The sequence below is a fragment of the Vigna unguiculata genome, chromosome 3 (genome assembly GCF_037176805.1).
Source record: "Vigna unguiculata cultivar grain cowpea cultivar isolate G323 ecotype 2 chromosome 3, ASM3717680v1, whole genome shotgun sequence".
Lineage (NCBI taxonomy): Eukaryota > Viridiplantae > Streptophyta > Magnoliopsida > Fabales > Fabaceae > Vigna > Vigna unguiculata.
Genome location: NC_140794.1, coordinates 18,285,310 through 18,302,003, shown reverse-complemented (window position 1 = coordinate 18,302,003; position 16,694 = coordinate 18,285,310). Strand labels below are relative to the sequence as shown.

At 38.5% G+C, this 16,694-nt stretch overlaps 1 protein-coding gene across 1 annotated transcript; it reads left to right on the top strand.

The window, feature by feature from the left end:
* Positions 1 to 13,746: 13,746 nt before the first annotated feature.
* On the top strand, positions 13,747 to 15,474 carry LOC114175107 (uncharacterized). The gene is made up of 2 exons (XM_028059865.2): positions 13,747 to 14,362; positions 15,392 to 15,474. The coding sequence occupies exons 1-2, from the start codon at positions 13,747 to 13,749 to the stop codon at positions 15,472 to 15,474; spliced, it is 699 nt and encodes a 232-aa protein (XP_027915666.2).
* The last annotated feature ends 1,220 nt before the right edge of the window (positions 15,475 to 16,694 follow it).

Here is a 16,694-nt window from a genome sequence, read left to right as displayed (position 1 = left end):
CTTTCTTCTTCCATTTATCTGATTTGTGAATGTGATTGTATTTATTTAATATTTCTTGTCATTTAGCATTCTCTCATATCAGGATGCTAATAAGAGAAAGAGGGATGGTTCAACATCACATCCTCCAAAGAAGAACAGAAGATCTTGTATTGGCGGTGAGGAGGATAAAGGTGGTAGAACCTTGAGGCAACTGGGAAAACAAGCTGCTCACAAACCTGCAAACAGCTCGTTGAATGAGGATGTTGAAGATAATAATGACCTTGACCTACTGTTCCATTTGTTTTCCTGTATATGTAGAAAAAAGAGGCAATGACTTCTAATATGTCTTCCACCAACAAGAGGTACTCAGCTCTATAGTAATAATTTACATTTACATATTATTTATTTTTCTGGTCAGAAGTTATTATTTTTTTTCTACCATAAAACAAAGGCACACTGTAGAGATAGAAAACCAAAACGGCTAATACCATGTTCATTAAATTGTGTTACAATCCATTCACTAACAGCTTTTATTTATTCCACAGAGATTGAATTTGATGAAGTTTGAAGGGAAAGTGAATACAAAAAAGGATCCCTAATATTTCTGTGTACTTCTCACAATATTTCTTGCATTATTATTTCTCTTAAGCAATTAATTGCATGGTAACTTCGTTTTTTCATAGGGTTGGGAGAAGGGGATGGCAGAAAGGGGCTTATTTAACGGAGAAATATTCTTAATTTCTAATCTTTTCCTTTAGTTGTGGGGATGTGGAATCAATCTACATTTCTACGCAGAGTATATTACTGTTGCAGAGGTTGCAAGAACTGGGGACGATGCAGCTGTTAAAGCAAATGAAGATTCTATTGCAGTTAGGGATGACAACGGGTCGGGTCGGGCACAGATAGTGTCTATCCGCTACCCGACCCGCAAGAAAAAATCGTACCCGTTACTTGCCCCGTTACCCATTGGATACCCGCATAAAAAATACTTGCGGATATTTTTCAACCCGCGGATACCCGTTGGATATCCGCGGATATTTAAAAAAAATTATTAATTTTTAAATGAGGTCCAAATTAAATTGCAGAAAAAAAAAATTAAGCATACATCTAAATAGAAGTTAATGAACAACTAAATAAAAGTTAAAATATAGATTCAAATTAATAGTACCTAAAACATACATCCCAAATATAAGAAATTTAAAAAATAATTCTTCTAAAAATAACAGTCTAAGATCTATGTTTCCTCTCCAATATCTTCATGTTGACCACTTGATTCCTGAAACAAATAAAACACAAATAAAGTCATCAATAAAAATCATAGTGACACTATTAGTAAAATTAGAATAAAATATTAAAAATAAAACTACTAACATCATCATCAATTATCTCCTCTAGTATTGTATTAAGCTTCATCTTGTCCACTTTCAATTTTGAAGAACCTGAAAAGGAAAATCAATTGATTTGTCATAATCAATCATTTGAATGAATATAAATATGTTATTTGAAGTGCTAATTTAATTACCTTCTATGTCAGTCCATAGCCAATCTTGAACACACATCAATGTCTCCAAAGTGTCTGGTTGTAATCTACTACGATGTGGAGTAAGAAATCGACCACCAGTACTAAAAGAAGACTCAGAAGCAACTGTTGAGATAGGAATGGCTAGAAAATCTCTTGCAATCATTTGCAAAATTGGATATTTTAACCCATTAGCCTTCCACCAAACTAAAATGTCAAATTCTTCACCTCAATCAGGTAGTGTTGGTTCCTCCAAGTAATAGTCAAGTTCCAACTTATAATTTGATGATTCACTTTTCTTTGCAATCTGATGTTTTGCAAAATCTCTCCTCCAAGCATCTTTTCTTCCATCAACACTTTGGCATATATTTATGTTTGGATTTTGACATGAAGAAACTAACTTCTTACCTTTCATGTTTATTTCATACTCTCTTACCAAGTCCTTAAAAAGAATCTTCACCTTTTCAATTTCATAACCAGATTGATCACCATATATTTGAGGGAAAAAATAATCCAACAAATTAATTTTATACCTGGGATCTAACACAATACCTATCGCCATCACTCCACTTATCACACCCCAATACTTATCAAACTTTAAAACCAACTTGCAGTTCATAGTCTAGAGCAATCTGATGACAGTTACGATGAAAATCAAGATTGGTCTCAGTATAAAAGTTGCTATTAGTGATAAATAATGAATTATTAGTTCTTTTAATAGTTTTTTTTTTGTCGGATTCTTTAATTTATTCGTCTTTTTGTGAAATTCTTTTGCCTTCTTCCGATTCCATATTATTGTGTTCATATTTTCTTTTTCAATTGTACATGTTGTAGATTTTTGCTACTTCTCTCAACAATATATTATGCGTTTATAGTTCACATTTAAAGTCGTCAATTATTTCGTCAGTGTTATATGTTTTTGTGCACAGTATTTTTTAAATGCTTGGTCTTGTAGGTAAAAAAAAAAAATGCTTGTTAACATATTAAGTGATTATTAATTAAGAATTAGGTATGTTTTTAGTTTTTGTATTTAAATGTGAAATTCAAACCTATTTAATCCATTAATTAATATACATGTTAGGTACGGTTGTCATCCCTCCGTCAAAACAGGAGGTGTGGGATTGAAATTTTTAGCTTGTCATTGGTTTTTCTGATTTACTTATTTTTATTTTTTTAAGCAAAATTAAAATAATATATATATATATATATATATATATATATATATACATATATATATATATATATATATATATATATATTCTATATAATTGATAATATAGATAATAATTTTAAATTCCCAAAAAAATAATAATAATTACTGAATTACAATTATAGATAATAGATAATATAGATAATAGTTTTATTTTAATTCCTAATTATTGTCCTCTTTTATATATATATATATATATATATATATATATATATATATATATATATATATATATATATATATAAAGTTATCAATGTTTTATATTGTAACTATAGTAGCATAAATAACATATTTGCTCAGATATTCACTTGCAACTTTGTTTTATAACAAATATCATTTTGTGTAATCGGTGTTTCTTAAAAGTATTATACGTATAGAGTTTTCAATTTAACCAGAATATTTAATGTTGTTAACAAACTTTGATATCAACTATTTACCTTAAATTTTGTAGTCTTTGTTTGATTTAATGTGTGTTTGAATTTGCAATATTTCTATGCAATTTCCAATTTGCATGTCAAGCTTGAAAACTTTACTATCTTTTAATGCAATTTACAATTTAAGAATTTTGCATCTTTTCTATGATTAAAAAAAAAAATTAATGATCACTTTACTACATTTCATCTTGATTCCTTTATGACAACTCTCATAGTTAGTCTAAAATCACCTTCCATACAACAATTTTACCACTAAATAATTTATCAATTGTTGTTTTGGTTTTAGCTTTCATAATATATTTCAAGTTTAATAAAACTCTTTGAAGCACAATTTATTCATCATCACATTTTTTGTCAAAAAAATTGCACAATAAGAATTTATAGTTTTGTCAACGAAAAATTACACGCGAAAAGTAAGATTTACAATTTTGTCTAGAAAAAAAAATTGTATAAATATGTATAGTTGATGTTTTATTCTTTTTTTTAGAAGTTGATTCTACTTTTGTTTTGAGAAGTTGATGTGTTACTCACGAGGACAATATAAACGTGTAAAGTTGAGAACAAAATATATATATATATATATATATATATATATATATATATATATATATATATATATATATATATATATATATATATATAGTTGATGTCTTTTATTTTAATTGCGTATGATTATATGTTTAAATAGTTTTTAGGTATAAGTATGTTTTTTGTCTTATACTAATATGCTAAATTGGAAATCGGTCTTCCCTCAAAGTTCATATAAAAATATCCTTTTACTTTCATAATAACTGAAAAACATTCTCCATTTTAAACAGTGTTAAATCTGTGATGAGTTGGCAAACAATTTAGATGACCTATTAACTTTTAAGATGACATGTATTATTAAAATTAAAATAACGTTATTTTTGTTATGTTAGTGTTGTGTTTGAGAGACTTGTCTAGGGTTGTATTGCGGGTGAGGTTTTATTGTGAAACCTTCAATTGCCTTTCGTGGTTGTCCATTGTTGCTCTGCACTAGGTAAGGGTCACACCAGCTCAAGAAATTCAATTGTAAAGAGCGATCTGGACTTCGAGTGAGGTTGTGGTGAAGAACGGGTAAGTGGGTTTTATTTGGGGTGTAGGGTTTCTAAAGATTGAATGGGGTAAAGTTGTTTTATTTGGGGATTTTTGGTAACCATTATTATGTCAAGTTGTTCACGATGAAATTCCATGGCAAAAACTCTGCATATATTCGTAGGAGTTCTAGAAGGAAGAGTATTGGTGCATCAACTTGGTTCTCGGGCCTAAGAGTGAAATTATGTGGTTGTGGGCAAAAAGTAATGCTTTTGTAAGCAAACACGATGAAGAACAAAGGAATTTTTTTTAGAGATATAGGAATTGGAGAGTAAGTAATTTGAATTCTGTTTTTGTTAGTCAAATTTGTTATGATTGGTTTTGTTAATGTGTATTTGTTTCGGCTGTAGAGTGATGATAATTGTAAGTACATTGAATGGGTTGACGAAGGTGAAGAAGTTATGGTGCAAGACAAACCAAAAATAGAGGAAGAAGATGAAATGATAGCTGCTAACGAAAAATATGTGATAAAAATGGTTAGGAAGAATACAAAGCTGAAGTTGAAATTAGTGGCAGAGAGGGTAGAGGGGAAATATGAAGTTTTATTTTTTTGTTGTGGCTTAGGAGTTTACACTAATATTTTGTGTAATTTTGTGTCTAAAGAGTAATTTTAGTTGTTAATTCAGATTGTGATGTAGTAGTTTGTTGTAATTTGTATTTCAGTTTGTGATGTGTACAATTTTTCTAGGTGATTAGACCCTTAAGTATTAAGTTTGGTAATGAAATTTGAAAGTTGCAAATGTCCAAGTGCTACTTCAAATATAATTGAATCATGTTTCATTACTTCATATGTGTATATAACGCATATTTTACGTATAATAAGATAAGAAATATGTTTGATGAAATGATGCGTTATCAGGCTATCATAGTGCAAATTATACGTATTCATAGTGCAAATTTTACATATAATAATTGAATCCTATTTGATTACATCATATGTATATATAGTGTCATCTAATATAATTCAATCTGGCTTGATTACTTCACAATGGTCACATAAAGTAGTTGCACCTTCAAATTATCTGAATTGTAAATTCAGTGCACCTTGGAATACTGATAATAAGTCATCACTTTTCAACATCAATATATGATTAAAGCAAGAACAATATGAAAGATTAGTCAAGATAGGTTCCAATGAGTTATATAAACATGATCAATGTTGTATATAACACTAAATCTCACAAGAATGTAAAAAAGATGGGTTATATCACAATTCTTTAAACTTTAAATTGGAATGCAAGAGAGAAGGGTTAGAGAAAAGAACAATGCACAAGATTTTTATATTAGTTCACTCAAACCTGAGCTACATCCAGTTTATCAAGGTAACCTGACTTTGCACTATTTCAAAAGATTTACAAAGTTTTTACACCCTTACACTTCTAAAATATGCAAAAACACACGCAAAAGACTATTGAATTACACAAGAATCAAATCAGCACAACAAGACACCTCTTGCAGACCTGGAAAACCACTAAGCACAACCACAAAGCATAAGAAATATTAAACCTCAGTGGTAACACAACCCTACCTACCACAACCACCTTCTCCAAGAATGATCCAAGATCAATCTTCACTAGCTGCAATCTGTATGATCACGAAAGAGAGAGAATTTCACAATTTCCAGAATCATTTTGCGCTAAAAAATGGTTTGTTACCGCTTTTTTGAAAAATACAGCTCTTATAGTTAAACTATTATGAAATTCAACATGTTAATTTTCAAATCAATCGGTTGATTTCAGTTAACTTAAGTGAAATCAGTCGATTAAAAAATAAATCAACTGATTGAATAAGTCATAGTTAAGACTACTAAAACTAACCTTTTAATCTGTTAAAAATCCATTCAACAGATTAAAAGACACCAATTAACATGTTGAAAAATATTTCAATAGATTAAAAGACACAATAAAGACCCTATACATATAATTAATGCAAAAATGGTCTACAATATGAATTACAATCTTCAAGCTTGATTTCCCCATGATGGATCCAAATAGAGGGCATGCATACAAGGCTTGATCAACACGAGTAACATCAAATCTCCATATTTTCATCAATGTAGGCATGGTTACAAGGCAATGGCTTCAAGTACCTTTGTCAAAGCTTCATCAAATCTTCAAGTACCAAACCATCCAGGCTACTAATGTCAACACATCTTATCTTCCTTGTGTCCACTAGTTGAACAGTTGTGGTGGTTGATGTATTTGGACCTGTAGGTGCTTTTCTTTTTGAAGATTGCTTCACTACAAGAAAAAATGATTTTAGCGGAGGTTCATTTTTATATTACCTAGGGTTAAAACCTCTGCTAAATTATTTACCCAGGGTTTCAAATTCCCTTGCTAAACCGTCCTTGAGAATGTGTTAGTTGAGGTTTTTACAAACTCCAGGAAACATCAATTGTAAGACCCGTAGGATTTAATTAATTAATTAAATAAATAATTAATAAATTGCGGGTGGGGAAATAATTATGACATTAAATTATGGTTGGTATGAAGTGGAAAAGTACTAGCTCAAGTGGTTGAGAGTACTTTAATTGTGTGAGAGGACCTGGGTTTGAGTCCTATGTATGCTAACTTTTGACTTATTGTTTTATTATTTAAATCTATATAATCATGTTCTGGTATGATATGATGTTTGTATTGGATTTGTTAAGCATGAAACATGACTTGGTTGAATTGGTTGTGCAATTGCTTAGTGATACCATGGGTATGGGTTCAAACCTTGGAAAACTAAACTAAAAACTTTATTTTTGGCATTTTGGCCTTGAATTGAATAAGCCTTGGGTAGCTGAAAAACAGATCATAAAGGTCAATTAAATGGTAATTAACAAGTGCTATTAGGTAAATTTTCGTTTTGGGTAATTAAACTCCACTAAAAGCCAAGTTTAAAAGGGTAAAAAGTGGTCATAGTGAATGTTTTGGCAAGCTGGAATAGCAACCTAAAATAGGGCATGAAAATCAGAGAGATTGGGAAGATTGAGTGAGATTCTGGTGAGGTTTGAGTGAGCACACCAAGAAGGGGAAGGCGCGGTGATCATTGGAGCATCTTAAACATTTTGATTTAAGCGAAGGAATTCCAGGTTAGGGGAGCTGGACTCCGTTGCTTTAGTATTTTTATTAAATTCCACGAACTATATGATGATACGAATGCATGATTCTTGTTCTGGTCCTGAAATTCTGATTTCTGGAAATTTTCCAGAAATTGCCTGGCGGGCTATATATAGCCGCCAGACGGCTCATGCCAACTGTGTGGGTTTGGGGTGTTTCTGGGGGCAGCGCCTGTCGGTAGGACCCTGTACCGTCAGGCGACGCAAATGAGTGATCAGATTCTGGGCTTATTTTTATGATCTGCCTGGCAGTGATGAATTTCCGCCAGGCGACGCGAGTCTGTTGACTCAATTTTCTGGTTCTGTGCTTTTTGGGAGAATTCTAATCGGGGAAAACGGTGGGAATTGGTAGTTATAAGGTAATGGATGTGATCTTTTATTAAATTTCGGCTTAAATGATCTGTACAAGTTATGGAACAGTTTTAGGGTTGGAGGAAAATGGGACTTTGCTATTAAACCAGTTGATGTGGAAATTGTAAAGGAGAAAGTTGTATAGATTGAGGGGAGGATTTACACTTAGGACTGTATATGAGTGAGTTGGGGTATGAACTAGGAGGAATTGGACCGAACGAAGATTTCATTGTGATATCTGGGGCTTGTTACAAAGAGGAAGAATTCTGGAAATATAGGATATTGCAGAGACTGGTATGCACCGCCTTGCGGCACGGGGTTACCACCAGGCGCTATTGTAGAGACTTTGTTTCCTTTGTGGAAATGTTGCAATATTTAGGATCTGTGATTTTGGAAATGTAGGAATGTCTTATGGTATGGGAATGTAGAGTAAATATAGGATAACAAGCTCGGTAAATGACATATGCAAGTGAAGGGTAAGAATCTAGTACCTGGGGCTTGTTAATAAGTCGTAGAATAATGCAAAGGTTGATTTAGGTGTTCTTTGTGTGTGCTGTTATTGAGGGGGACATGAAAAGTTGGAGTTAAATGAGAACTAGTAAAGAAAGATGGTGGTAAGCTCATATGTGATGGTGCTTTTGGTCTAAAAATGGATGGACAGTACGAATATGACACTTTGGGGTGTGTTGATGTAGCCTATAGTTTATAATTAAGTGATGGTAATGAAAAAGGGAAGTAAAGATCGTAAATTTAGATGGTGAGACCCAATTCGGTGGGCTAAGTCAAAGGGAGGAGTTTGGAAAAGACATCGAGACGCTAAGACATTTTAATCAGAAACGCACTGTTCTGGTATAGCGCCCGACTGTAGGAATGGTTCCGCCAGGCGATACTGCGGGTATTAGAGAATAATAGAGAGAGTGGCGCCTAGCGATCGAGACTGTGCCGCCAGGCGAGAGATGGCCAATAGTGGGTCACTGGTACGTTGGCGCCTGGCGGTGAGAGTAATACCGCCAGGCGGTACCTGCAACGAGATGAATTTTTAAGGCACTGTGTGCCTGGCAGTACGCGACACCCGCCTGGCGGACTGGGAGCTGGCAGCGCCTGGCGGCACGTGTCCCCCGCCAGGCGATTTATACTGCTGCAGCTTGGAATTGTTGTTTCGTACTTATGATCTACAAGGCGTCTAGTGGTGCTTTAAAGGTGGGATTGCTGGTGTTCCTTGAGTGGTGGCTCGGAACGTATCCCTTGAGTTGTGGCTCGGGATAGGGGTTAAGCACGTGGTATTCCTTGAGTTGTGGCTCAGAATAACATCCCTTGAGTTGTGGCTCGGGATGGCGGATGAACACGAAGAACCCTTGAGTTGTGGCTCGGGTTGGCGAGTGTTGCTGGTGTGAGTGTGCTGGTTGTGGCCAGTATGGATGGATCCAGATAGATTGCCCTCCTCAGTTGTTGGCTGACGAGTTTGGTAGTCTTGGGACGATACAGACTATGGGAACTCTACCTGGTGTTACGGTGTATGATTCGTAGCATGTTTTCCCGCACGTGCTCTATCGGTTGTGGCCAATAGGTATGGCAGGAAGTCACCTTGAAGTAATTCATTAGACGGTGTAGAACACGAATAATCTGACTGGGGGTCAGATGGTAGGAATTAAAGAATGGAATAATGTGAGATGTTTAAGTCATGTATAGTTACATATGGTTATATGTTTATATATATATATATATATATATATATATATATATATATATATATATATATATATATATATATATATATATATCTGTAACTTTATGTATATGTTTTATCTGTTAAGCTCACCCTATCTGCGTGTGTTTGACGATGATCGTGTACACGGTACATGGGAGCAGATGTTGTTGATGCAGGTGGCACAGGTGAAGCTTAGTCGCGGAGAGGGGTTCAACTTGGGGAATTCTTATGTTTTCTTTATTGCTTTTAGAAACAGTTGTAAACCCTGATGGGTGATTCTATAACATTGTTCTTTTGGTTTTATAACAGATGGTTATGAACGTATTTGCTTATTTAATGAATTTTAAATTTTCCCGCGTTTTGGGAAAATGAGGTATTATTAAATGCGCTGATTATTTTATTTTCTTTATTTTATTTATAAATCCATAATATCCTGATGGGATGTTATATTTGGTATCAGAGCAATGGTTTTCAAAATGATTTTTGGGGTCTATGGGGAGTGAGCTTATCGCATCACGCTTACGTGACTATTGTTTGTATTATTGTACTATTTTGGATGCGAAATCCTAATTTGAGCTGTGTGTATGAACAACTATAACATGTGGCGCGCGTAAGCTATGGCTAACAAGAGGAAGAGGAACGCTACTGGAGCTGATGACATAGCCCAGGCGATTCATCGCATGGTGAACGCGATGCAGCCCATAGTTGCGCCACCCAGAGCCATAGTGGCACCCGGTAGACTAATATCTATGGAGGACTTCATGAAACATCAGCCAACTAAGTTCTCTGGCAAGGCCACTCCTAACGAGGCAGATGCTTGGATGCGGGAGTGTGAGAAGATTTGTTGAGTGTTGGAATGTACGGATGAGCAGAAGCTGTCGTTTGTCACATTTCTTTTGGTGGTAGACGCGGAGTACTGGTGGCAGGGGATGCAACAGTTGATGCAAACCCGTGAGGAGCAGGTAACATGGACTACCTTCAGGACGAGGTTCCTGGAGAAGTATTTCCCCGATAGTGCGAGGCACGAGCGGGAGGCAGAGTTCCTTACCCTCTAACATGGAACTTTGACCGTGCAGGCATACATAGAGCGGTTCGAGTACTTGGCTCGTTTCAACTCACCTGTAGTTACCGAGGAGTGGAGGTGCAGGAAGTTCGAGGGCGGGCTGAAACATGAACTGCGTCGCTTCATTGTGCCGCTGCGAATTAGAGAATTTCCAGTTTTGGTCGAGCAGGCCAAGACTGTGGAGCAGTTGGAGACGGGGTCTAGCAGGGGAGAGAGACAGCATAAGACTGCTCCAGATGTCAGATCACAGAAGAAACCTTATAGCAGACCGCCGACTACCTCCAGGAGGCTATAGTGCTATAATTGTGGCGGGGAGCACTTGAGGAGAGATTGTACTAGACCTGCCAGTAGTACAGGTGGAGGCGGTAGCACTGGTAAGTGCTACGTGTGTGATCAGACTGGACACTTTGCACGACAGTGTCCTAACAGAAAACCAGCTGGAGGTGCGCTAGCCAAGAAACCTGTAGGAGATTGGCCAAAGCACCAGGGCGTGTGTTCGCCTTGACGACTACAGAGGCAACTTGTCAGGTAATTTCTTGCAGTTCATGTGTTTGTTGTGTGACCAATAGGTGGTGGTGTTATTTGACTTAAGGGCTACCCATTCATTTGTGTCTAATGAATGCGTGGGGAGGCTCGGACTTGCTATGCGAGAGCTGGAGTGCGAATTGATAGTCACGACGCCAACATCTAGAGAGGTATCCACCACTTCTGTATGTGTGGGGTGCCCCATGGAGGTGGGAGGACGTAGGTTCAAGCTGAATCTCATTTGTCTGTCGATGAAGGGTCTGGATGTGATACTGGGCATGGACTGGTTGTCGAGCAACCATGTTGTCATTGATTGCGGACAGCGCAAGATAGTGTTTCCAGATACGGCAGGGTTGGAGCTTATCTCGTCTAATCAGGCAGTGAGGGAGATTGAGGCTGGAGCTACGTGTTACATGATTGTGGCTCAGGCGGAGAAGATGAGCACGACCAAGAAGATCAACAGGATTTCAGTAGTCGATGAATACGCAGATGTATTTTTGGACGAGATTCTAGAGTTGTCGCCTAGCAGGGATGTGGATTTCTCCATTGGTCTCATCCTTGGCGCTGGGCCAGTTTCTATGGCACCGTATAGGATGGCGCCTGCTGAGTTAGCCGAATTAAAGAAACAGATTGAGGATCTGCTTGAGAAGAAGTTCATCCGACCGAGTGCATCACCGTGGGGAGCACCGGTTCTGTTAGTGAAAAAGAAAGATGGTAGCTCTAGGTTATGTGTTGATTACCGGCAGCTGAACAAGTTAACAATAAAGAATAAGTACCCGCTGCCGAGGATTGATGATCTGTTGGATCAGCTGAGGGGAGCTGCGGTGTTCTCGAAAATAGACCTGATATCTGGATACCATCAGATCCTAGTCAGGCCGGAGGACGTACAGAAGACTGCTTTTAGGTCACGTTATGGCCACTATGAGTATGTAGTGATGCCATTCGGGGTGACCAATGCGCCGACCATATTCATGGATTACATGAATAGGATTTTCCGGCCATATCTAGATCAATTTGTGGTAGTGTTTATCGATGATATTCTGATATACTCCGAGAGCAGGGAAGAGCATGCAGAGCATCTAAGAGTGGTGTTGGGGATTCTTACAGAGCACCAGTTGTATGGAAAGTGATCAAAATGTGAATTCTAGTTGGAGGAGGTACAATTCCTGGGCCATGTGATCTCAGCCCAAGGAATAGCAGTTGATCCAGTTAAGATCGAGACCGTGGTGAAGTGGGAGAGGCCACAAACAGTTTTAGAGGTGCGGAGTTTCCTGGGTTTGGCAGGGTATTACCGACGATTTGTGGAGGGTTTCTCCAAGATGGTGAGTCCCCTGACACAGCTTACCCGAAAGGACTAGCCTTTCTCATGGACAGATGAGTGTGAAGCCTGCTTTGAAGATATGAAGAGGAGATTGACTACCGCACCGATACTGGCAATCCCTGACACAGCTAAAACATTTGAGGTGTACTGTGACGCCTCGTATCAGGGGTTGGGTTGTGTGCTGATGCAGGATAAACGACCTGTGGCGTATGCATCGAGACAGTTGAAGGTGCATGGGAAAAATTATCCGACCCACGACTTGGAGTTAGCGGCAGTCGTGTTTGCTCTCAAGACATGGAGGCATTACTTGTATGGGGCGCAATTTCAGGTATTCAGCGATCTTAAAAGCCTAAAATACTTGTTTGATCAGAAGGAATTGAATATGAGGCAGAGGCGTTGGATGGAATATTTAAAGGACTACGACTTTGAGCTATTGTACCACCTTGGTAAAGCTAACGTCGTAGCGGATGCCCTGAGTAGGAAGAGAATTCATGTGTCAACCATGATGATTAGAGAGTTGGAGGTGATAGAACAGTTGAATGACATGAATTTAGGGTTGGATATAGGGCCTGGACAGATACGATGCAGCATGCTGAGGATCACGAATGAGTTCCTAGATGAGCTTCGAGTGGAACAAGGTAAGGACCAGGAGCTGCAACAGATCATTGGTGAGTTGGGCACTGAGAAGAGGAAGGATTTTCGGATGGGCAGAGATGGGATTCTACGGTTCAGGGAGAGAGTGTGTGTTCCTAGCAGCAGAGTTCTGAGGAAGATGCTCCTTGATGAGGGGCATAAGAGTCGTCTTAACATACACCCTGGTATGACTAAGATGTATAAAGATTTGAAAGCTACTTTCTGGTGGACGGGTATGAAGACAGATGTGGCTGATTACGTCGCTTCCTGCTTGGTATGTCAGAAAGCGAAGATCGAGCACCAAAGACCAGGGGGTATGTTAGAGCCTCTGGACATTCCACAATGGAAATGGGACAACATTTCCATGGATTTTGTCACACACCTGCCGAGATCGGTGAGAGGGCACGACTCAATCTGGGTGATAGTAGACAAATTGATGAAGTGTGCTCATTTTCTACCGATTAATCAGAAGATGAATATGAATAAGCTGGCGGATTTGTATGTTAGGGAGATTGTTAGGTTACATGGGGTGCCGGCGAGTATTGTATCGGACAGAGACTCGAGGTTCACATCGAGGTTCTGGCAGTCATTGTAGAACGCCTTGGGAACTCAGCTCAGAATGAGCTCTGCCTATCATCCTTAGACAGATGGACAGTCTGAGCGCACCATACAGTCGTTGGAGGACTTGCTGAGGACATGTGTTTTGGATCATATGGGTACATGGAGTGATGTGCTGCCGTTGGTAGAATTTACTTATAATAATGGTTATCATTCCAGTATTGGAATGGCGCCTTACGAGGCCCTGTATGGTAGGAGATGTAGGACACCTTTGTGTTGGCAGCAGGATGGTGAGGCAGTGGTGCTTGGACCAAAGTTCTTACAGCAAACTACCGAGAAGGTGAGGGTGATACAGGATTGGATGCGCGTAACTCAGAGTAGGCAGAAATCTTATGCAGATAAGAGGAGGAGGCCGCTTGAGTTTGAGGCAAGGGATCACGTGTTTCTTCGAGTGACGGCTACAACAGGCATTGGTCGGGCACTTAAATCGAGAAAGTTGACGCCTCGATTCATCGGGCCATATAAGATCTCGAGACGGATTGGCCCTGCAGCATATGAGATAGCTTTGCCACCGCACTTGGGAAACTTGCATAATGTTTTCCACGTGTCACAGTTGAGGAAATACATAGCTGATCCTACGCATGTTCTGGAGGATGATGATGTGCAGATACGGGAAGACTTGACCATTGGAGCCGGACCAGTGAGAATCTTGGATTCTCAAGTAAAGCAGTTCAGAGGAAAGGAAATTAAAACTGTAAAAGTACTATGGGATGAGGCAACTAAGGAAATGACATGGGAGATGGAAGATGTCATGAGGCGGTCCTATCCTCATCTTTTCACTGGTAAGTTCTCTTTTTCGAGGACGAAAAATTTTAAAGGTGGAAGTATTGTAAGACCCGTAGGATTTAATTAATTAAATAAATAATTAATTAATAAATTGCGGGTGGGGAAATAATTATGACATTAAATTATGGTTGGTATGACATGGAAAAGTACTAGCTCAAGTGGTTGAGAGTACTTTAATTGTGTGAGAGGACTTGGGTTCGAGTTCTATGTATGCTAACTTTTGACTTATTGTTTTATTATTTAAATCTATATAATCATGTTCTGGTATGATATGATGTTTGTATTGGATTTGTTAAGCATGAAACATGACTTGGTTGAATTGGTAGTGCAATTGCTTAGTGATTGACTCGGTATGGGTTCAAACCTTGGAGAACTAAACTAAAAACTTTATTTTTGGCGTTTTGGCCTTGAATTGAATATGAAAGGTTGGGAAAAACCCTAGATAGTTGAGAGGCAGCCTTGGGTAGCTGAAAAATAGATCATAAAGGTAAATTAAATGGTAATTAACAAGTTCTATTAGGTAAATTTTCGTTTTGGGTAATTAAACTCCACTAAAAGCCAAGTTTAAAAGGGTAAAAAGTGGTCATAGTGAAGGTTTTGGCAAGCTGGAATAGCAACCTGAAATAGGGCACGAAATTCAGAGAGATTGGGGAGATTGAGTGAGCACACCAAGAAGGGGAAGGCGTGGTGATCATTGGAGCATCTCAAACATTTCGATTTAAGCGAAGGAATTCCAGGTTAGGGGAGCTGGACTCCGTTGCTTTAGTATTTTTATTAAAGTCCACGAACTATATGATGATATGAATGCATGATTCTTGTTCTGGTCATGAAATTTTGATTTCTGGAAATTTTCCAGAAACCGCCTGGCGGCGCCCGCGAGGCGGCTCATGCCAACTGTGTGGGTTTGGGGTGTTTCTAGGGGCAACGCTTGGCGGTAGGACCCTGTACTGCCAGGCGACGCAAATGAGTGATCAGATTCTGGGCTTAGTTTTATGATCTGTCTGGTGGTGATGAATTTCCACCAGGCGACGCGAGTCTGTTGACTCGATTTTCTGGTTCTGTGCTTTATGGGAGAATTCTAATCGGGGAAAAAGGTGGGAATTGGTAGTTATAAGGTAATGGAGGTGATATTTTATTAAATTTCGGCTTAAATGATCTGTACAAGTTATGGAACAATGTTAGGGTTGGAGGAAAATGGGACTTTGCTATTAAACTAGTTAATGTGGAAATTTTAAGGGAGAAAGTGATATAGATTGAGAGGAGGATTTACACTTAGGACTGTATATGAGTGAGTTAGGGGTGTGAACTAGGAGGAATTGGACCGAACGAAGGTTGAATTGTGATATCTGGGGGCTGTTACAGAGAGGAAGAATTCTAGAATATCCAGAACTGGTATGCACTGCCTTGCAGCACGGGGTTACCACCAGGCGCTATTGCAGAGACTTTGTTTCCTTTGTGGAAACGTTGCAATATTTAGGATCTGTGATTTTGGAAATGTAGGAATGTCTTATGGTATGGGAATGTAGAGTAAATATAGGATAACAAGCTCGGTAAATGACATATGCAAGTGAAGGGTAAGAATCTAGTACCCGGGGCTTGTTAATAAGTCGTAGAATAATGCAAAGGTTGATTTAGGTGTTCTTTGTGTGTGTTGTTATTGAGGGGGACAGGAAAAGTTGGAGTTAAATGAGAACTAGTAAAGAAAGATGGTGGTAAGCTCATATGTGATGGTGCTTTTGGTCTAAAAATGGATGGACAATACGAATATGACACTTTGGGGTGTGTTGATGTAGCCTATAGTTTATAATTAAGTGTTGGGAAAGAAAAAGGGAAGTAAGGATCGTAAATTTAGATGGTGAGACCCAATTCGGTAGGCGAAGTCGAAGGGAGGAGTTTGGAAAAGACATCGAGACGCTAAGACATTTTAATCAGAAACGCACTGTTCTGGTATAGCGCCTGGCGGTAGGAATGGTTCCGCCAGGCGATATTGCGGGTATTAGAGAATAATAGAGAGAGTGGCGCCTAGCGGTCGAGACTGTGGCGTCAGGCGAGAGATGGCCAACAGTGGATCACTGGTACGTTGGCGCCTGGTGGTGACAGCAATACCGCCAAGCGGTACCTGCAACGAGATAAATTTTTAAAGCGCTGTGCGCCGAGCGGTACGCGACACCCGCCAGGCGAACTAGGAGCTGGCAGCGCCTGGCGGCACGTGTCCCCCGCCAGGCGATTTATACTGTTGCAGCTTGGAATTGTTGTTTCGTACTTATGATCTACAAGGCGTCTAGTGGTGCTTTAAAGGTGGGATTGCTGGTGTTCCTTTAGTGGTGG

Excerpts from the sequence above, each read along its gene's own strand:
- LOC114175107 (XM_028059865.2), top strand. The coding sequence starts at position 13,747 with ATGGCGCCTTACGAGGCCCTGTATGGTAGGAGATGTAGGACACCTTTG. Across the intron at positions 14,363-15,391 it reads CTATCCTCATCTTTTCACTG|GCGACGCGAGTCTGTTGACT; the intron begins GTAAGTTCTCTT and ends AATTTCCACCAG.